The sequence below is a fragment of the Acanthaster planci genome, linkage group LG01 (genome assembly GCF_054643075.1).
Source record: "Acanthaster planci isolate LZ-2023a linkage group LG01, COTS_SCS, whole genome shotgun sequence".
In the NCBI taxonomy this organism is placed as follows: domain Eukaryota; kingdom Metazoa; phylum Echinodermata; class Asteroidea; order Valvatida; family Acanthasteridae; genus Acanthaster; species Acanthaster planci.
The window spans coordinates 22,466,103-22,488,054 of record NC_141777.1 but is presented as its reverse complement, the minus strand read 5'-3'; the positions used below and the strand labels follow the sequence as shown (position 1 = coordinate 22,488,054).

Below are 21,952 nucleotides of genomic sequence, written 5' to 3'. Positions count from 1 at the left end.
TATAGCTAAATATGGCTGTAATTATTATGAACATAATAAATAAAGCCTCTTAAATTTTTTGAAAAAAAATTCACTCCTACGGGTTTAAAAAAACGAATTCACTCCTTTCACACTGAGTGTAGACCCCTATCCACACCCCTTGGCTTTTAGGATTAATCGAGGAATTTTATAGGCAACAAAACCAGACATTAATTATTATATGAAAGGTTCTTCATTTCCCGCAGAGGACTCAACAAACCATGGGCATATTCATGGCTGCAATGAATCACCGTAGTTTGGACTTGGACCCTGTTTGGTCGTTTGGATGTTATGCGTGGCACTCATCAGGAAAACTCAAGAGTGCAGAGTGCGCGCGGAGTGGTGTTCACAGCTGCGCTTGTTGGATGCCATAGTTGTAATATGGAGAGTAATGGTAGACTATGAGACAAGTTTGCAAAGGAAGAAGAACGTAAGTATAATGATGCTATAGCAATTACACAAAATACTTTCTATTGTCAGTACGAACCAAACATGTCGTGTTTGCTACCAGATGGAGTAAGCAGAAATTGAAAAAAAATTACCGAAGTGACCTGCCGAACCTGCACAAACGCTAAAGCCATTATTTGAAATACAAAAACCCTAGTAACACAAATAATTATCGTCTTTTACTGCTCGATTACCCACTAAATTGCCAGGTCTGGTGACTAATCACGGGGCAGACAGCGGCACAAGCACGATTTTGGCCATGTCATATTTGAATGATTTAGTTCAACTCAAGTCAATGCCTCTAACCAAAATACACGACATCACAATGTCAACATGCCATTTTGGCAAAATTGCCGTTTGCTGTCACAAGACAAGGATTTCAGTGACACGTACGCCATCAAAGACCGGTTTTGCCGATCCCGAAGCTGGCGTAATAAATCGAGCTTCCAGATTGGTGGCGGAACGTTCCATGACATGCACTTCATAATCCAGGTACTAAATAGCTGACCGTAGCAAAATTACATGAACCACGTACGCAGCATTTACCTGCATCTGAATCTACACGTAGTGGCTACAGGTAAGTGCGAGATTTTTCAGGTGCCAGAATGAATATGGAACGGTTTTTAAGAAACCATTTCTACAGTTTTGCTCTTTGGTTCATATATCAGAGGTAAGGGTGTTCCAAATCTCGAAACCCATGGGTAAAGCTACAAAGTGCATTAATAGTAACTCCGATAATGATTCCAGTAGCTCTGCTTCCAAAGATGCTTCGCACATCACTGTTCAGTTTCTGTACGTGATTACATGTGTTGACTGGTGGGAAGAACACCCCTTTTGACCAACATCGAAAACAGACCGCGTTAATCATTTTAAGCTGCTCAATTTGCATTCGCCAAAGTTGTATTGCGGCATGGGTATGAATTCTAATCTCAAAAGAATACGAACGTATATACCGCTTAAAAGTCGAACTTACCAACCGCCCGTGCGTATTAAAGTATACACGCACCTACAATTCCCATAGGTACAAGTTGTATCCTATGTCTTTAGGATCGGTACGTGTGGGTTGTAACTTATAATTCAGTTGTTAGACGATTCAATCGTTTGCCGGTACAAGTGGATAGATTTTAGCATGATGCCCTCGACCTTCCGTAAACACTCTTTTACTTTGCAGCATGCACCATGCGGCACTGGCGGAGGGTAGGCGTTTGTATCTTAACAGTCCTCTGCATAGTCTACCTGCTTACCAAAGTCGGCCACAAACTCACGAAAGCAATTACCAAAGAATCCGCCCCCTCGTATCGAGTAACTCCTGAAATTAACGGACTTCGCCCGTACAACCAAAGTGACAGCAACAAGCAGCCAACTGAAATTCAAGCCCCTAGCTTGCTACAAAACGGCAGCGCCAGCACCAAGCTGCAGACGCGGACTGGCGCTGTCGACCATTACAGGTCACTGCTAGATGATCAGGTAGGATTTTATTGGGGGGGAAAGAAGAAACCTTTCATCGTTTCCACAAGAAATCCAACACAGTTATCTGTCGGAGTGATTCACTTCAAGAGTTTACGCAAGATAGAGTTCCAGTCGCCCCAAACAGCTTTATTTCCGAATATTGATTTGTGTTAACGTTCGATTACTTTGCTTGGAGTTAAGTCTGTATCCCTTTAGGCCTATTACTGTAACTTCCCCATCCGTCAGAATTGTCAAGAGTCAGGGCTGCACACCTCATTAACTCGTGGGTTTCACCACAAATAGACGTACCGTCTATCGACTTTGTACACACGATCCACTTTGCGTCACTTCGTGGTGAAACCGACGAACTTTTACTTCAAAAATTGAGTTTCTTGTAAAGACTCTGCACTGCTATATAAAATGTACTTTTGCTGGAATATTACATGTCGTGACCGATTTGGTTGAGAATTTAACTGAAGACTCACCCTCATAAAATAATGGTAAAGAAACTTCGCAAGGTGTTTCGATTTGACGGATACCAGAAGCCTATATATGTGTGTGTTGAAACTTACTTAAGGTCCTGGTGCCTGATGATTAAGTAACACGAGATATCAGTGGAAATAATTTGTAAGCCAATAACAGAGGTCTTCGACAATAAAATAGAATAAATATCATAAACCCACCTCGACGAAACACCCCCTCTTTTTTTTAACTCAGCAAACAAACAATTTTAAAAGGGATTCTGCACCCCCCTATTTTTGTCGCTGTTTATTGTGGGTAGTTTTATACCGTAGTCTGTGGACTCATGCTGTCATTGCATGATCTGATCAAACTGATAAAAACTTCTTCAATATTTACGAATGTCTTTGTTCTATTAGCCAGTCACACTGCATTGTGCATCGTGTGCCTTGGTATCCAGTTCGGGGTTCTTACTCGGTAAGGAGGCTGGGCAAGACATTGACAAACACCCCTGCGTGATCAGGATGAACATGGCCCCCGTTGAAGGCTACGAAAAAGATGTCGGCACGCGCACCACCCTCCGAGTGCTCAACTTCTTCACTGGGGTGAAGGCCAGTAAGCTCCCGCCCGGCAGCAGGGTCATGATCTGGGGACTCTACGAGCACAAAGCGGACTTGAAAAGGGTATTGGGCATGTTGAAGAACCTGAGGCCGAACGTTATCATCCATGGCCAGACAGTAGAGGGCGAGCGGAAGGCAGGGGAGCTGTTCACTAAGGAGACGGGTCATCCGCTGTGAGTGAGATCTTTATACGCCAGTGTCTCTGCCACTTTTCCGAGTGTCATCATGTCAACAGAGAATAATTAACAAAACACCGAGAATCACGTTGGCTTACTTTGAAGATACTTTAAGGATATTTTGAATTTGGGTATAGGATAGGGGGGTCTATGGGGTTTTCCCTGTGTTATCGCTTTGCAGTTTGCACAGTTCGATTTATGTGATCACAATATCATGCTCCTGAGTTTTGGACCTCCTTTAAAACTCCAAGAGCAACTAGAAGACACATCGTAAACTATATATCAAGTCTTATTTCAATATTTGTCATCAGACTCTGTCCACGGCAGATATAACCGAAACGCAGTTCATGTGGCAGTCTCTCTGAAAACAGTCCAAAATTCCACTACTGGTAAAACATTCTGGTAAAAACACTCTAATGCCTCACCACTTTTATGTGCCTCATGAAATGAGTGCCGTCAAATTGTGCCGGACCGAGCGGGTACCACGGACAACCGTTTAGCATTTAAACGCATTCCTTAGCGTATTTCAATAAACATTTCGTGGGTTAAACGCGTTACAAAGTGCGTACAAGAGGTTTTCAAACTCTAAATGCTGTTTCCATACACACTTGTAACTCTGACCTTTACATCAAAACAGCGTAGTAACAGGTTTCGTCTTGACATATGTCTACCTTTTTCAATGTTAAGGAATACTTTTAGTTGTTGGGAAGTCCAAAATATTCTTCAAAATCAATTAATGTTTTTTCACACAATGAAACGTGGGGACGATTTAGTAGCCCCTCCCCCCTAAAAATAAGTGGGGGGGGGTAAATTATGCCCTTCACGGATATACCTACAAACCCCCTCACAGATCAAACCTTCAATCTTATACTATCTCAATTAATTCCACAGAGACAAAACATAATTTCATTGAGGTGAACGTTCGCTCCCTCCAACTAAGAGAATACAGTTTAATCATAAAAAAATATTTCATCACAATTATTTTCATTTTCATTAGCTAAAATAGTTTCTCGTTCTGAAAAGTCAAATCCCTATTTTCACTCTTTGGAAATGGGGAAATACTTGCTCTGTATTTTCCAAATTATTTCAGAAACACCACATCAAGTGAATTTTGAGAAAAATCTCCATCTGTTGCAATAGGCCTTTCACCATAATTCGGCTTGTCCCTATACTTTCATTATTTTGGAGGGATTGCTTTTCACTCGAATAGAGTGAGCGTTGATTTTAATTTATGAGATCATACGACGGGAAAGTGGCGTTAACGTGTTGAGTGTGTCCCTGTACATTCCGTGGCTTTTTTTTCAACAGGAAGACAAACGATTCTTGGCTGTCCACAGGTTGGTTCACTATGATGATAGCTCTGGACTTGTGCGACAAGTTACATGTATATGGAATGGTCCCAGCTGAATACTGTGTGTAAGTATTCAGGTTATAACATTTTACGATTTTTCAAGAATCATTAGACCTGTTATCAAATCCTGTGGAACTGTTCAGTTTCTACAAAGTGACAATTCATATTTCTTGTAACACAAAGCTTATAAGGTGTAGAGAGGGATCCAAATGTAGGGATTAGCTTGGTGAAGCGTTGAGGCGGGAATGATAAAGGTGGGAACATTGGATGCTGCAGTGGATCCTGGTACTGCATGACCTGAGTGTGTGCTTACTCAAGCGTGTCAGTTGGGGTTGGCAGTGGGAGAGTGAACAGCTGGGTGCCAAGGGTAGAGAAGACCCATAGGCTAACTAAGGGGCAAACCTAACTGGGGAGTCCTGGGGTATAGGAGACCCATTGGACTGGGATGTGAGGATGGGGCGCCAGATATCGCTGATGCTGGAGCCGCTGTCTTGAGGAACTGTGTCATGCTTGATGATTTCCTTGGCTTGTTTGATGCGGCGAGGATAACATCGTTCGATGCTGGTGATGAGTTTCAGCTTGGCTCCAATTGATCTGATGGTCTTCAGTGTGGGAGTGCTTAATTATCAAGCTCTCCCTTCCTGCCATGAGCTTTGTGCTCGTTGAGTCGGGTAGGGAGCTCCCTGCCCGTCTCGCCGATATACACTTTGCCACATTGGCAAGGAATTCCTTTCCCCCCTGGTCTGCGCTGGGGGTTCTGTCGGTCCTTGTGCGAGGTGAGCAGGTTGTGCAACGTGAACTTTTTTTTTTTTACTTGCACGTTCACGTTTACGAGCTTAAACCTTCATGATTCCCAGTGTTAGGGTATTTCGGGTCCTGTTTGGTTTGATGGATACAAGTATTCATTGGCAAAACAGAGTTCGTGTTAATTAATGAGCCCCGAGTGGGACTAAGAGAGGGCGCAATTTTCCTGGCAACCGAGGCTCCTTTGGCGGAAAACGGCGATGTTGCTTAATGCAAAAGACTGTTCTGTGTTCTCACAGGAATTTTAAATCTGAACTCAAACGCTGATGCGTCTAATGGAAAAAATAAAATCTCGGCAATTTACAAGACACACAGGAATGTCTCTTAAAGCATGAGCTAAACATCGTCGTGTTAAAATTTAAGCCAGGCCGAGGTACCAGACGTTGGTATTCAACATCAATCTGTTACCTCATGAATTTATTCTTATATATCTACCCATAAACGTTCAGTAATATAATGCATTTGAGCCCTGGCACAGAGCTGGCCTGTGCATCCAACTGAAGTGAATGGCACTTATGATTTTCCTCTCTCTTCAATGAAGAGATTCTTTACCTCCGACCTTTTTTTCTCTCCATCCAATTTAATCACACACAGGAACAAACCAAAGGTGGACTTTCCGTATCACTACTACAAGAGCACCTCGTCCAAGGAGTGTGCTACCTACAACGTCTCCGAGACCAGACGTGGTGCGCATCGGTTCATCACCGAGAAAGCCGTCTTTGCACGATGGGCCGCGCGGTACAACATTACCTTCCACTACCCAGAATGGACAATACAAAGGGACAAACTCTCAGACGAACTCGACACTCCATTCGTGAACAAGTACAAATTAAACAGTAAATCACTGGCGAAAAAGGCGTAGCAAACAGGACTAAACACAGATGTATTGTTTATTTTGCTGTTATAAGTCCATTGTCACACCGAAGCCCTAAGATGTTTGAGTGCAGAGCAAGACAAGCCAAGGCGAAAGTTAAACAGGGAGGGATCTTCCCTATATCAAATACATGCAGTTCCATAGTGTGATTTTAAGAAGTTTTCTTCGCACCTCTGACCTCGACCAACACTTTTGCAGGGCAGATAATACGAAACAAAACTCAACAATGATTGATAAGCTTCCGCCAATTACCTTGTGCACAGGTGTTTACTTAGCCAACGAACATTGACTCCAGTTCTACGTATAGGCAGCCACGGTATGCCGAATACAACCAATTTGGAAAAAAAGTAGCTTAACCCACAAACTGCACGTGTTCCCTCAGTATTTCCCTTCAGTATGTACTTTGAAATTTTGGTTTTGAAAGTTTCATTTTATTTTGTTTTGGGAAAAAAAGTACGACCCATGGACGTGTTTAACATGTCAGTCGAGTGGAATTCTTTTAAACCTAAATGCAACTGCTTTATTAAATCAATAAAGTTGACCATATAATGGTTTGTAAACAGGAATCAGCAGTACAGCTTTGAATTCATTTCTGACGCCCAAATCCCTCAACTGTTCTGGGACCCTGCATGAACATTACGTTGCAGACACCAAACATTGCTACAGCAATATGCACTGATACTTGCAGCAGACTATTTCGAAGGATGGATTTGTGCCGGGGAGATGTTAATTAATTTTGGATTTCTGCCCTACCCGACGTGTATTATAACACTTCATACTCGGTGTTTGCCCCCTAAGGCAAATCCATTCTTAGAAATAGTCGTTAGCTGTATCGCTTCTACATCTGACTCGAATCAGCCAGCCAACACAGGTAAGCTCGGTGGTCGAGTGGCTAAGACGTTTGCACGAGTAAGCAGGAGGTCATGGGTTCGAGTACGCTTGTGTGTGTGTGTTTTTTCCCCACAAGCCCTCGGGGCAAACACTGAGTGTACAGTTTTATAATACACGTTGGGTAGGGCAAGAATCCAAAATTAATTTACATGTAACAGACTTGGTGCCTCAGCACCGGATATTCCTTTCATAACCAAGTTGCTCGACTTCAACGTGACTGCACAGCAGATCAATATCATTGAGGCCATGGTGTGAAGCTTAGATTGCGGCCCGGTGGTCACCCGTTATACTATTGAAACAGAGTGAATATAACGGAACCCACGAGGACGAGGTTGCTCAGTGTGCCATTGATGGTGGCAGCTAGAATAAAAGCCCAGAGTTCCCATGGTGTTAAATTCTTTGCTATTTGCGTTAAAGTAAGCAAGATCAATCAAGGAGCTTCAATTCTAATGTCTGGAAGACTTATATGAAGATTTTTCCTAATTTTTGAGGTGGGAGGTTCTTCATCACTTCTGTCTATGGTAGCTTATTTATTAGTCTGCAACCTGCAGTTTTGAGAGCCATGGAATTGCAGAATTAAAGAAATATGGGATTGAACCTTTGGTCTGGAATTAGGGCTTTCATTCTGGATGCAATCGGGTCCGAAAGTGGCACTATTCAGCTGTGTCGCCAAAATGGCGACTTTTCACAGTCAGGGAAATATCTTTCAATTTTGTTGGGCACCGTGTGCCAAAATTTGCCAACAACTAACGAGAGATGGGAGAAAAGAAGTATGTTATGTGTTAGTTTATCAGTTTATTTCAAGAAAGTTAAAAGAGAAGAAAAACACATCCACATCACCTTAATTACACACAGGGCAAATCCGCTAGTAGCAGTAATAAGTAAACTCGACAAAGCAAATACAATAAAAAGCAGATTATTTTCATGTCTTTGTAGAATTTAAGTAAAATTTTGAATATTTTGGTATCCTTCAGAGAACCATAACGAGATGCAATCTACAGCCCATGCACAGACAACAAAAGAAGTAGCGACGTTGTGCCCCACTGTCTTCTTCGCTTTGTAACGTTGGAGGCACTGTTATGATTACGTTATAAATACCCTGCTTTATTTCCTAAAAAGAAATTTTATTTCTTTGGTCCTAAAATATCAAAAACCCCTCCAAAAGAAAGTATTGCTACTGTTTACCTAAAGTGTTGGTATCTTTAGTAAAAATGTTATTGGGGAAGGGTAGTGGCAAGTAAGTTGCCAAAGCCCTGCCCCCCATGAGTGTGCCAGTATTGAAGGGATTGTGCTGAACAATTCGCGACCTCCTGTCCAAATCCATAACAGGGCCACTTTTCACAGGGTATTGTGAAAATCCGGCCGTCATGCGATGGTCAAAATCACACCTCTGAAACCAAAGGAACGTGAATATATGATGGTGTACTTGCAGTCGGTGCATAGGTGATGTTCAAGAGAGGTAGCTCTACAAGGTAACCACTGGCTAGCCGAATTTGAAGGGTCACTGCGACACGGTGGCCCGGTGACTACACTTTGATTATACCTTCGCCGTATGAACGCTCAACCTTTGCTACATCGTCACTGATACCCAGGATGGTGCATGATGAACGATCGATATTGCGATGATGCAATTTTAACACGAGGCGAAGACATATATAACATCGATATCGAGCACGGTTCGTGGTTGATATGGCCATGGTTGAACGTTTACCTTTTAAAGGTACATCATTCACATCACTAAGGACGGACGTTCACATCGCGATATCAAGCACCATGCACCGTTCACATGGCAAAGGCCGATAGTTGACATGAGGTTGAACGTTCATATGGCAAGAGTTGCCATCAAAATGTCATCAACAGGCCATCGCACTGCGATGGATTCTTTGTATATAAACTTCCAAAATGAACCTTTTGTTCAATTTTTGTTTCACTGATCTTCATCGTATTTTGTTTCCTGTTTATAGGTTCTACGCTTTTGAGTATTTCCATATTCATAAGCCAAAATATAATGTCACCCAAAAAGAAAATCTATAATGTTACAGTTGCTTTTGCTCAATGAAGCCTCTGCATTTTGAAAGATTTTACATGCTAAAATTTTCTTTTCTTTGTGTAGATACATAGCAATAATCAAGCAACTCTTTCTCAGAAATGTCTTTAGTAATTCTTGGTTATAACGCAGGTGCTCTGTGAATTATGACACTGCAATCTTTTATCGAGCTCCTGTGATACTACAAATTTCTTTCGCATTCAATTTATTTATTTATTGTTCATCAAAGAGACATCAATGTATGTTGTGGCATGCGGTCATCACATAATAATTATATGATAGCCCCTAATAGTACATGTACATTTTACCTGCAAAGTGCTCCCATTCGCAGCTACTGGGAGCACGCGCTTTAAAGGAACCCCGAAATAGACATATTTTGATACATTTTATTTTCATTTTCAGTTGATCATTTGGTCTTTTTTCCACAATTTTTTTCAATTTTAAAAGTTTTCCCAGAACAGTGAGACACTACATACGACTAGCCAGAATCTCAACTACACAATACAATCAGTTCTATGTAGCTACATTTTTTGTTTGACTTTCATGAGTTATATTTGATACTTCTGCGCAGCGCAATTTATACGTGTTTTACATGATGGGTGCGTTCGATTAGCTTACACGTGTAAGTCAAACTTACACGAGAGCGTTCGTTTAGCCATCACTTGATCCTCGTGCCTGCCCTGGTGTCAGCCACTACTGCCCCAGCTGGCGATCGGGTCTCTGGAGGCTGTCCGAGTGTAATGACGTCACGGATGGACTGTTCGTGCATGGACATACATGATGGAACGTGGCGGGGACTTGACCTTTTCCCAGAATGCCTTGGTGAGTACAATGCAGCGTTCGATTACCCTCATTTCGAGGCTTCCCTTGGTGTAACACTGGTGTATTCAGGGAAGCTAATCGAACGCACCCATGCACAAAACTGATCCAGCCACGTAGCCTACAGTGCACTGTACACTGCGGCCTGTAACACGCGTACTGCGGCGTACACTTAAACACAATTTTCGACGGAGCCGGTGTACATGTTCATGTATTTAAAGTGTACAGTACATGTAAAACTAATGACAGATAGACCTTGGTTTCAATGGTAAACTTCATGTTAACTTACTGCACTTTTGTGTTCGTCTTTCGTTCCCGAGTCACTGGATTCTTACGATCGCAAGGCCGTAAGATTATGCGGGATGAACGGAATCGGTACTTAATTAGGTCAATATACAAACGCGGTCGGGAAGAGAAAAAAATCTAGCGCAAAACTGTCAGCAAATCTAAAACCTTCACACCTTTCTCCAGCACAGCCCACTTTTGAAAATTTCAGAAAAACTTCGAATTCTTTGTTTCAGGCTTTCAAAAACCGCATCAACAATCTACCGCTTACGAAAAGGGCTTTTCACAAAAATCACTAGTTTTTACGAATCTTGTATACTATTTCTCAATTTTTTTCGTAACTTTTGTTGTGCATAATAGTGAAGACTAGACAAGTGTAGTAGTGTGTACATGTCCTGTGACGTCAGGATGGGCGGGGCTTGCTCTGTTGAGTTTCTGCTAGTTCAGCGAAGCTGTGGAGACGTGAGTTCTTGGTGCTCTCGCTGTGGCGTGTTATGGCTAGGTCAGGAAGACCGTCTCCGTGTAGCATTACATAGGTTGTGCGGTCCAGCCGTTCACTTGCGGGTGCATAGTAGATTTGGGCTGGGCCAACGGTGCCGTGGTGCTTAGTGCATGCGGGCCGTTTCGCTATAGTGACACTGGGCTATGCAATGCGATGTTGTCTAATTAGGCAGTGCGACACTGAGATGTGCAGTGCTACTTGGGTCCAGACGTTGGACGTGTATTGCTGATGGCGTTCATGTGATGCGACATTGTGCGTGCATATAAGAGTTGCGCAAGGCGACAGTAGTCAGTGCGTTGCTCATTGGCGCGACGCAGTGCGATATTAGCTGTGTATTGCTAATAGCCTTTCCTCAAGACCACGCAAAACCACAGAGGTTTTAATAAAGCTCACCCAATACGAGTTATCCCTAATCACTTAATCAATTAATTATTCGTTGAATGTCTCAATAAATCACATTGTTATTGAGGTTACCGACAAATTGTCAGGTGTCTTTGTTGTTGTGCATTGTCTAATTGGCAGAGAGCATCACAGTCATCATAATCGGCGGTATATTTCCACCAAAACGGATCTTCTCCCTTATTCTTTAGGTCGCTTTGAGTGATATCTAGACCAGGAGGAACCCCAGTTTAGGCTAGAGTCGTGACCAAAACCGGTTTCAGACTTCAAACTTAGGTTAGGCCCGGGGAAACAACCACACCGCCACGATTTTATTTTCACAAAACAAGTCAGGAAAAGGCCTTATCTTACCATGAAAAAATATTGGGCATATTTCCAAAAGTGAAAATGAGACGTAAATTTCATGAAACGAAGCAGCTGATTGCCTGGCACAAATTCCCATGGCCCTCTTTACGCATGCAAATGACCCTAAAAACGGGATATGCGCTGTTCTGCCTCGAGTTCTCCTCTTGGGCTGCTCATCCACAGTAATCTAGTCTAGCGCCCTCTACCATCGCTTTTCACTTTCCCGCTCCATGTCATTCACGTTACTTCATTCGTACATTTTACAACTTGCTACACCTGTTTATAAGCCCTTGTTCAAGCACGATCCGTAAGTTTACCATTTCTGTGTTTCCTTTATAATATATAGTTCCTCTGTAGTCTATTATAAGTCCAATTTAGGGTTTATTTCTGGTATATAAAGCCCTCTCAGTGTCACACTCACCTCCTCCACTCACGTGCGTAGTATTTTGTATACAATTACAATACACACATTCTTGCCAGTGCCTGTTATGTTTTATCGTAAGTTCTGTTTGTGGAACTGTCTGTAATTATCTTGCCTTCTTTGACTTCACAAGTTGATCTTTTTAAATTGAAGCGTGTTATGGAGTATTGCCCTGTTCATGTAATTTGACATGTACATGCATTTTCACCAGTATGTTTAAGCAAAGATTTCCGGTACATTGTGTCCTGTGTTCTTCATTTTCACTACTGTGCATGTTGCATTTTTATCTGTCTGTACGCACAGGACTGTTTGCATTTTATGAGGTTTCATAGTTACATTCCTCACACATTGCATTTTTACCCATTAATTTGTACATGAACTCTTTCTACATGTACATGTATTTACATCTATTTGTGTCCTTTTACATTGACCTACATGTACATGTGTGTACATGTACTTTAGGTAGAATAGACTTTTTGCAGTCCTTAGACTTTCTGCATTTTCTACATTTCATTGTGTATTGTTATGGAACTTAGTGACTTATTCCTTGTTACTCAAAATATTTTGTATCTGTTTATTTACAGTTTTACATCGTTTTCCATTAAACGGCTCCAGTATAGGGGCCCACTTTGGAAGAGATGTTTAGGCCTCTGCACATTTGTGTGAACCAATCACATTGAGGGCAGAAGATGCGCAGTTAATAATTTCCCTCTGAAACATACGTGACTCCCCCTTCAGTGAGAATATCCTCTCCAAGCGGAACAAAACAGGGTGTGGGTTTGTTGGTGCCCTCCAATTGATCTCCATTACGGAGTTCAATAATCTCCATAATGAGGGGCGCAAGTATATATGCGAGGTTGATGCAGAGCACGCTGAGTACACGTAACTAATTTATTCCGGTACGTATGCTCTGCGTTCACGCAGAACGTGTGCAAGAACCCACTTGTCTTTCTTTCGCCGATTGGGGGTGCACTTCTGCTCGGGGCAGATACTATCGCTGACCTGCGGGTCGTACTTCAGCTGTTCGAGCACTCGGGAGTATACTTGTGTCAACACGAGTAGCTGGCTCGAACGCACCCACTAGATTGGCTGGCACGTAGCTAAGGCCTGTAGAGACGTGCAATCCACTCACCGCCTAACAAAATTTCCGTTCCACCATGGACGCTGTACGCGCTGAAATGAAGTGGGAGACGCGCTCACTTCTGAGTCAAGTTATAATGACGAAAAAAATTAATTCAATTCAAATAACTTCAGTTCGGTAAACTTTGAACGCACTGAGAATCAAATTAAAAACAAAAATGACTGTACATTTTGAATTGGAAAACAAATGAGAAGATTGACCCTCACCACTTTGGCAATGTCAAGGGCATAAGTACTTATAAGTACCCATTATTTGATTAGTTTTCTTCATTTTCTCCATCAGGGGGCTGATAAGAACAACAGTGTGGGGGCAGTTGTTCTCACGGACTCTTCTCATCAGGCGTTTGATATGGTGGGTCATAAATTGGTAATAGAAAAGTTCATTCGCTTGGGGGTGGCAGGTCCATCGTCCCTTGGTTGTGTGATTTTTGGAGCAACCGTTAACAGTGTGTCCGTTACCATCAAACTTTGTCAATAGCTTGCAACCTCTGGCCTCCCACAGGGTACGAAGTTGGGACCAATTGGCCTCTAGGCCATCATCAATGATGCTGTAGATGAGGTCCCCGGTAATATAAACTGTTGGAAATATGTGGATGACCTGACACTGGCAGAAAACCGTCGGTATGCTCTTAGCGGTCCACTCCAGCAGATTCTTGATCCATTCAAACGATGGACTGAGCTAGGATAAATAATAAACTTCACTTAAATCTAAGCAAGTGTCACGCCCTCCAAATATGTTTCAAACAAAATGCACCTGTTCCTACTGTTCTTAAAATAAATGACTGCTCTGTTCAGTATGTTGATCAAGCTAACTTCTTGGTATCTGGATACAGAATAATCGCCACTGGGATAAAAATATTTCTGAGATCTACACCAAGGTTAACCGTAAATTATACATGCTTCGGTTGCTGAAAAAGTTTGGTTTTTGTACACAGGAACTTGTAATTGTTTATAAAGGGTACATCCGCCTGTCACTGGAATATATGTTGACGTGTATGGCATTCTTCACTAACAATTAAACAGTCATGCCAGTTAGAAAAGTTGGAAAGGCGTGCATGCGGAGTAATACTGGGTAGCAGATTTACATCATAGATTGATGCTTTGCAGGACTGCACCTTGGGGAACCTTTCTCTGGGGAGGGAGGAACACTATCAGCAGTTGCTAGAGCAGCTCCGTACTCGTACCAGAGATCCCCTCCCCCTACCAGACTTGAAACTCATTCTCGCTGTCCTCGAAATTCTCATAATTTTCTAAATTGCATACCAGGACCAATCGGTTTAAAAAAGACACATTCCATATTTTATTAATTTATCAAACAGGTAGACTAAAATTACTTGAGATCGTTAAATTTTCGTACTTCGTCTTTTGTTTATTTTAAATGTACTTATTCCCCTTGGTTTACTTTTTAAATTTTGTCGTTAATGTTCAGCTTAATGTGCAATTTAAATGGATTGTAAGTGTTATACATTTTTTTCTTTTTAACATTTAAATAAGTTATTCGTTAATTTAATGTATTGTAAATTTGTACTGTAATTTGGCCAAACATAAATCAATTTTCTATTATTTATTGTTATTATCCTGATTGCGCACGAAATCCAAAGAATTTGTGAGGGGCAGAGGATGCATCACAATGATGATCGAAGGTAAAGGGTCATCCTTAAATTACACAAAGGCCTGTCTGCCTTTCCAGTGGCCTCGATAGTGATGTAGCGAATAGTGGCGTTAATTGGAGCGTGTTCATTTGAGTGTACATGTAATGTGTGGGATGATCAAAATTCCATCTAAACCCCAACAGAACAAAAATGGCGCCCCAGAGTGCCCCTGAAATATACTCAAGATTCACCGCGATTTTAGAGGGGAGAAAGTTATTTCAGAGAAAAAATACACAGGCACACATACTCAGGAGACGGCATTTCTGATGCATAAAGAGACACGGTGTACTGCTGGCCTATTGGGCGTTTTCTTTGATGGTTGGGACAAATAAAGGTACGACTCGTGATTATATACTTCGGTCTTTCGTAATACAAATACTGCAGTTTATTGGATTTGATCCATCTCATCGATTCAATTTCCTTTGCTTCTAACCAATATGTTTGTCCAAGTCCATCTGTTGTGTCCGTTTTGCTCTTACAGTGTTTGTGTATGTTAATAATTGTTGTTTTCCTGTTTAAATTTTGGTGTCTAATCTACATTTTTAACTTGTGCTTTTAACGTGCAATGCCTGAAATTAAGATTTCTTATTCGTTTAGGTCGATCTTCTTAGATTGTTGATTTTTGATCTAAGTTTTACTTTGTTATGATGATTTTAATGATTTTATTATGTAAAGCGCCTAGAGTGAGGCGGATTTGGCGAATGCAATGAGCTGGGGCATGTAAGAGCAATAAAGCCGGGACAAGATAGAGGCAAAACTAAACGTCCAGAATGTGGATTATGACAACAAAACCAGGATGGTAAAACAGATCCGACAAACACATTGAATACTGTGTTTATAAAAATCCAATTCCCAAATCGGCAACTACCTCACTACACTGGTTCTCTACGGACCCATCATTCTGTAATAGTTTACCTCCGAGTCAACGGGACGAAAATTCCATCTTGCTGCAGGCACAAACAACCACGGCTACGCAACTGCACCGTTGTCCTACCAGGGGTCGCATGGGGAAGTGGTAATGGCCACATTATTCCCAGGCTGTATAATGTACATGTATTGGATCAAGCACACACAAATAAGAAACCATCCCGGGAAACATTTTACTCGGCAAGACATAACTTGGGTGTGTGTTGGATGGGGACAACATGATTATGGTGCATAATTGTAATAATCACTTCGACCGAATTTGTTACTACCAGATGTTACTGAGGTGTCTCTGTAGAAAGGAAATAGTTAATACATGTTTGATCAGAAACGTAGGTATCTTTCATAAAGTCATTTTCCAGGTCATTTCTAAAGAAGACTAAAATGAGCAGCCTCAGGCACGATACACCATCACTTCTATGAGTGTACCTTCTGTAGGTGAGAAAAAGCAGATTTAACACTGATGTTTACTTTAACATACTTTCCACACTGTGTGCACAAGCTGATGACATCTGCAACAGCTGTTGATAATCCCTACATGTATAGGTCTAGAAAAATAAATTTGCACAGCACCAAAATACAAAGTTCACGGCCGGCAAACAGATACTTGAAAATTCAACAACATACCCTTTTACACTGAAAATGTGGCACGCAAAATTATTCTGAATAAAAGTTCAAATTTGTGGGAATAGACAGTATCGAAGATAAATTAATTTGGCCAACAAATGCAAGAGTTTAAATGACCACAGTATAATAAAACATACCCACTCGGACGTTAGAAAACAGTGATATAACATGTAACTTCCACCCAGAAATTAAGGGAGGAAGAGCAAAATCTCGTTAAACGCCCCTTTCCTCAGTGTTTCACCCTGCACTGCATGAGAACGACGCAGATCCTAAAGTGCCCTCTAAATGAGGGGCCCTAATCGAAGTACCACCCTGAAAACGTAACCAAATTACGCCACTATTGGAGAATAATGTCATGGTTTGGAAGTAAAGAATTGAGTCTATTAATACACACCACTAATTGAATATTACTAGTTCCCTATGATAACAGTCCTGGTGTGTATCAATTCTTTCGGCCAAAATACCACACTTAAGTTGAACAAAAAATCTTCAGAACATGTACGATTAGCAGCTATATATCATTTATTGTGTGTGGGGGAGGGACGGTCTGGTTACTAGTGTGCAAACCGTTTCCGGCATTGGCCGATTCAAATTAACACTAACTTGAATTAGACATCAAATGCGATGAATTCACACTCAAACCATCACAAGCATTGTCATGATTGTATTTCTCCACCCTCACTGAAGAGAGCAGGGAAGAAGAGTTCATGCCCCTCACCTAGTTGGTGAGCATGCACACTGAATCCTACTACAGCGCCAGAAGCCAGTAAAATTGCTTTTGACTCGAGCAGGTGCATCCCAAAAGTAATCAATCAACATCAAGCTCAGATAAGGTTGTTTGCCCCTCATTTCCAAACCGAATAGAATTTAAACGCTCAAAGTCCCTTTTACCGACGTGCACACTATGAAATCCGATTTCTGCCCGTCTTTGTCACGTACCTCCAAAGTAACAGAGTCAGAAGTTGGAAGTGAAGCAAACATTTTAGAGGGGATTTTTTCAGTTTTGCAGTTTTTGGTGAGGAATATCACACTCTAATGAGAAAGAATCACACAAGAAAAAAACCGTATGGATGAAAACAGAAAGTTTTTGTTTGTGTGATTTGCTTCGTATTCGTGTAATTCGTGCATGTATTCGTGCAATGCAGTAGGTTAACTCGTACCTAAACACACTAGTATCCAGGTACGTGTACGTGCGCACCATGCCCCAAATCCGGACATCTCATATTTGACCGCTGTTAAACTCAGTGCGGAAATTTGTATCCGCATGAAAAACGCGAACTGCGTTTCAGACAAATGGCTCTCGATCTTGAAAACAGTGAGCTAATAGATACAAAACATACGTCAGTTTTCCAGACAGTATCACAGACGATCTGAGAGGAATTCGACAAAAGTGTGAAAATAGGGCACTAAATAAGGTGAAAAGCACGGAAAATGACGAAAATGGTTCCCAATGAAAAACGAAGTGAATGTAAAAAAAAAATGCTTTTCTTCCTAGACGTAATAACCTTTTTTGTACATAAGAATTACTAGTCTTTCATGTGGCATCAAAATTATATGAAGGTAAACCCCACATGAGTCATGTATCTCCACATGAGCTTACAATTTACGAAAGGTTTTCCCAAACAAAACACAAAGACACATAGTTTCTCATTTCCAGACCCGGATGACAATAAGAATAGCTAGGTGGATTACCTCATTGCGTACACTAGTCTTGTAGTTATCAATGTTGGTGATTTCTGGCTATTTGGTCACATTTTTATCGCTAATAACAGACAAAACATGGCTTTAGACGTCGACCTCAATGGAAAACTTAGATCATGCTTCTGTTGGTTGGTGTTTGTTTCCTCGGGTAAATATTACAAAGAGAGCACTACAACAAGTTAATGTCAAGTTCCATTAACATGGCTCCCAAAATTAGCAGAGCTAATTTCAGATCATCAAAATGAATCCCTTTTATACATAGTGCTAACCCTAAGAATAAACCTGTAACTTTCTATGCATAACTGTAAAGACGTTTAAGTGCCCTAAGAACTACACTACAGGGCAACCTATCTAACAATGACAATATAACAAAAAGAAACTCATCAGTGGGTATCCTCTGTTTGGGACAAATCAGGACACGATCAGGCATAAGGCAGTTTCTTCGCACTAAGGCTCCTTGACGGGGATTCTTTTGGTCTCCTCGTTAGGAACGAGCAGTACCAACTTCTGGACTCGCCGCTCAATGTACTTCGTGGCGAGAAATCTCTTGCTAGCAGCATCTAGATGAGGGTCTCCAACAGCAACCTTAACTCTGCGCACCAGTTTCTCTTCACCCGTAAAGGTTTCTTCGATACGATCGAGGCGCCATTGATTCCGTGGTAGATTGTTGTCTGTAATGATAACAATGTCACAGATGTTCAAGTTAAAGAATGAACGAACCCACTTCTGTCGTAACTGTAGGTTCTGGAGAAATTCCCTTTTCCAACGTGTCCAGAACTCATTTGCCAGGTGTTGGACTCTCCACCACTGCTTTTGTAAGTACAGATTGGCCTGTTGAAAGGCACCAAGGGGAGGCAGAATAACTTTGGACTTTACAGTTAACAGACGGTTAGGTGTTAGTAGTTCCAAAGAGGTAGGGTCCTTCAAGGTTTGTGCTGTGAGAGGTCTACTGTTTACTACGGTCGCTGCCTCGCACATAAGCGTTCTGGGTGAATTGTCGTTGAGCTGGGAGCCTGCTTTGTCCATCAAGGATGCGAGTACTCTGCGCAATGAACGTATCTGACGCTACCAGACTCCGCTCGCGTGGCTAGCTGATGGGACATTCACCTTGAATTTGAACAGATCACAGCCTTCTTGAAGTAGAAACCGTTTCAAGTGTTCAAGGTTCAATTCTGCTATGGCCTCCTCAAGTTCATTTCGAGCTCCGACAAAATTAGTACCTCGGTCAGACCTTAGTAGGCGGATGGGGCCTCTGAAAGGTAGAAAACGCCGCAAGGCACAGATGAAGGAGTCAGTACTGAGGACGAGGTTTCGATGTGGATTGCACGACTGGCCAAGCAAGTGAAAAGCACGCCATACCTTTTCACTTCATTTCGTCGTTCTCTGATGTACCACGGGCCAAAAAAATCAACTCCACAATAGGTGAAAGGGAGAGCAGGTGTACCGATCTTCAGGCAGCTCTGCCATCTTCTGCACTACGACCTTGCCATACGGCTTCTTACAAGTAATACGGTTGGAAATGAAGTCGGTGACTGCTGAACTGCATCCAATTATCGAGTATCCAGCGGCTCTGATTTGATTTGTTGTCATGCTGCGACCTTGGTGGGCTACGCCTTGCCGATGACAAGACCGTACGGCCATATTGGTTACGTGATGCTTCCTAGGTAGTATCGCTGGGTGCTTGAACTTGCGAGGGAAAGTGGGATCCCTTGATACGTCCTCCAACACGTACCAGGCCACCAGCGTCAATGAAGGGGTCCAACCGATATAAGCAACTGGTCTTCCTAATGATCATATTTCGTTTTCTGGCAGTGAGCCTTCCCACCTTGCTGTCACAAACACTGATTATCTGTAAAGCCTTGATCTCTTCAGCACAGATCTTCCTCTGGACAGTTCGGATTATCTCGATCTCACATTGAAGAAGATCTTCGATCCTGGTGGTCTAGTAGGCCGGAATAGCATGCTTGCGAGATTCTGCTATAGCCGCTGCCTCCCGAGGCTTCTTCACGGAGCGGTCCTTGCAGCGAGATTTCAACTTGAGACAAGCAGCTACTGCTCTATTGACATGATGCCAGTCAGAGAAACACTCCAAGCGCTCCAGATCCAAGCTATCATTGCTGTTTTGTACAGCCATGGTACGCACCTTCCTAACCTCTGGGTCACCTTCAGTAATCGTTGGTTGGGAGGCCTCTGATACTTGAAGCTCCTCCTTCCACAGGAATGTCGGTCCCTTTAACCAAAAAACAACTCTTTTGCTGTGGTGCCTCTTGATCCACTGTCTGCTGGATTTTCTTCAGAGGCGATATATCTCCACTGTGATGGCTTGGTAAGTTCTCTGAACTGTTGCATCCAGTTCCCGACAAAAACATGAAACCTGCGAGCGTCGTTGGCAATGTAGCTGAAGACGACCTTGTCTGTCAAGAATACCTCTGTCGGGTTTTCGTATTTCAGTTCCTTCTTCAGTACTGAACTGACTTTCGCCGACATTACTGCGGCATTGAGTTCCAGATGAGGAACTGTAAGTTGCTTGAAGGGGAGACTCGAGCTTTAACCATTATCAGAGAACAGTGTACTTTGCCGTGAACATCAATGAGGCGCAAGTATGAGCATTGCGCATGGCAGACAGTACCGGCATCTGAAAAATGATGGATATCAGTTGATTTCACCTGCCCGAAGTTATGTGGCTTGAAGCACCGAGGAATCTTAAGGTGCTCCAGCACATGCAGCTCGGTTCTCCATTGTTCCCATCTCTCTCTTGCAGAATCGGGGAGGGGAGTCATCCCATCCAGAATCTTCCTTACACAGGCATTGCAGGATCCGTTTACCACTGAGCACCGTGGCAGCTACGAAACCCAAAGGGTCATAGACTGAGCATATTGCTGACAACACTCCACGTCTAGTAAGTGGTCGATCCTTCATGAGGATGAGGAACTGAAAAACATCCGATCGATGCACTACTCCACACCTAGAGCTCTCTCAATTGGCAAAGCGTCATGACTCAGATCAAGATTTGTGATTCCCTTAGCTCAGTCTTTGACATCAATGGTGTCCTGCACTGCTCTTGAGTTTGAGACAAATTTGTGGAGGCGCAAGCCTCCACAAGCGTAAAGTTTCTTCGTGTTGAAAATCAGGTCGATGGTTTGGTCAGCAGTGGGTGCAGATGTTAGCCGATCGTCAACATAGAAGTTTCTTCTCATAAAGTCTGCTGCTACCGAACAAACCTTTGTCTCATAGTCATTCGCAATCTTCTTCAACCCAAAGTTCGCACAGCCTAGCTATAACACGGCACCGAACAAATGTACATTCATACGGTATGAGATGGGTTCCCTTCTGTAGTCACCATTCTCCCGACAGAGAAATCTGAGAAAATTACGGCGTTCCGATGCTACTCGAAACTGAAAGAACATTTGCTCCACATCATAGATAATGGCCACTTATTCTCGCCTGAATCTGCAGATGACTCCCACTAGGGTGTTGGTCGGGTCTGGGCCCTGTTGTTTAAGGAGTCACCGTGGAAATTTGCACTGCAGTCGAACGCGATGCGTATTCTATCCGGCTTATTGGCATTATAAATGCCATGATGGGTTATGGACCAAACCCGGCCACTATTGCTCGATTCTGGTTCATCCTCGGGACTTTTCTCTTCATGCCCGTTCTTAATCAGGTTGTTCATGAATGTGCTGTAGTCTTGAATAGGATTCCTGATGAAGCGACTCTTTCACTGCTTAGTTGATGCCGTACCAGTTTTTCGTTGTTCCTAAGCTCAGGTGGCTCTGGCAGTGGTATGATAAGGTGCCCATCTGGCTCCAGGTGAGCACTCTTTTCCATCTTCTTCAAGAACTCCATGTCATCATGTGACAAAGACTTGTTCTTGGTGATTCGTTCACTGGAGTCAAGTTCCATCATTTTTGTCACTTCAAAGGGGGTGATGAGCTCCTTCACCCGAGTCCTAAAAGACAACTGAACATGGTTCTGTTGCCCCTTAGTTTTTGCTCTTATCT

General features: G+C 42.4%; 1 protein-coding gene and 1 long non-coding RNA gene across 5 annotated transcripts; both read left to right on the top strand.

Moving 5' to 3' along the window:
* Positions 1-288: 288 nt before the first annotated feature.
* On the top strand, positions 289-6,764 carry LOC110978337 (alpha-N-acetylgalactosaminide alpha-2,6-sialyltransferase 6-like). Its single transcript, XM_022233262.2, has 5 exons — positions 289-448; positions 1,637-1,932; positions 2,793-3,166; positions 4,478-4,585; positions 5,919-6,764. Exons 2-5 carry the CDS (start codon positions 1,645-1,647, stop codon positions 6,184-6,186), a joined length of 1,038 nt encoding a protein of 345 aa, XP_022088954.1. The 5' UTR covers positions 289-448; positions 1,637-1,644; the 3' UTR covers positions 6,187-6,764.
* A 2,488-nt stretch (positions 6,765-9,252) lies between these two features.
* LOC147800542 (uncharacterized) lies at positions 9,253-17,680 on the top strand. 4 transcript variants are annotated; one of them, XR_015425223.1, is made up of 3 exons: positions 9,253-9,958; positions 13,331-13,399; positions 14,155-17,680. It is a non-coding gene; the product is annotated as an uncharacterized LOC147800542 (long non-coding RNA). The 4 variants fall into 4 exon arrangements; XR_015425226.1 differs by lacking the exon at positions 9,253-9,958 and adding an exon at positions 9,984-11,793; XR_015425224.1 differs by lacking the exon at positions 9,253-9,958 and adding an exon at positions 9,984-11,793 and having other exon boundaries at positions 13,331-17,680.
* Positions 17,681-21,952: the final 4,272 nt, after the last annotated feature.

What these genes read in the sequence shown, in the direction of transcription:
- LOC110978337 (XM_022233262.2), top strand. Translation starts at nt 1,645, where the DNA reads ATGCGGCACTGGCGGAGGGTAGGCGTTTGTATCTTAACAGTCCTCTGC. An exon ending in GGTCACTGCTAGATGATCAG is followed by an intron (nt 1,933 to 2,792) that starts GTAGGATTTTAT and finishes TTGTTCTATTAG; the next exon opens with CCAGTCACACTGCATTGTGC. An exon ending in GTCCCAGCTGAATACTGTGT is followed by an intron (nt 4,586 to 5,918) that starts GTAAGTATTCAG and finishes AATCACACACAG; the next exon opens with GAACAAACCAAAGGTGGACT.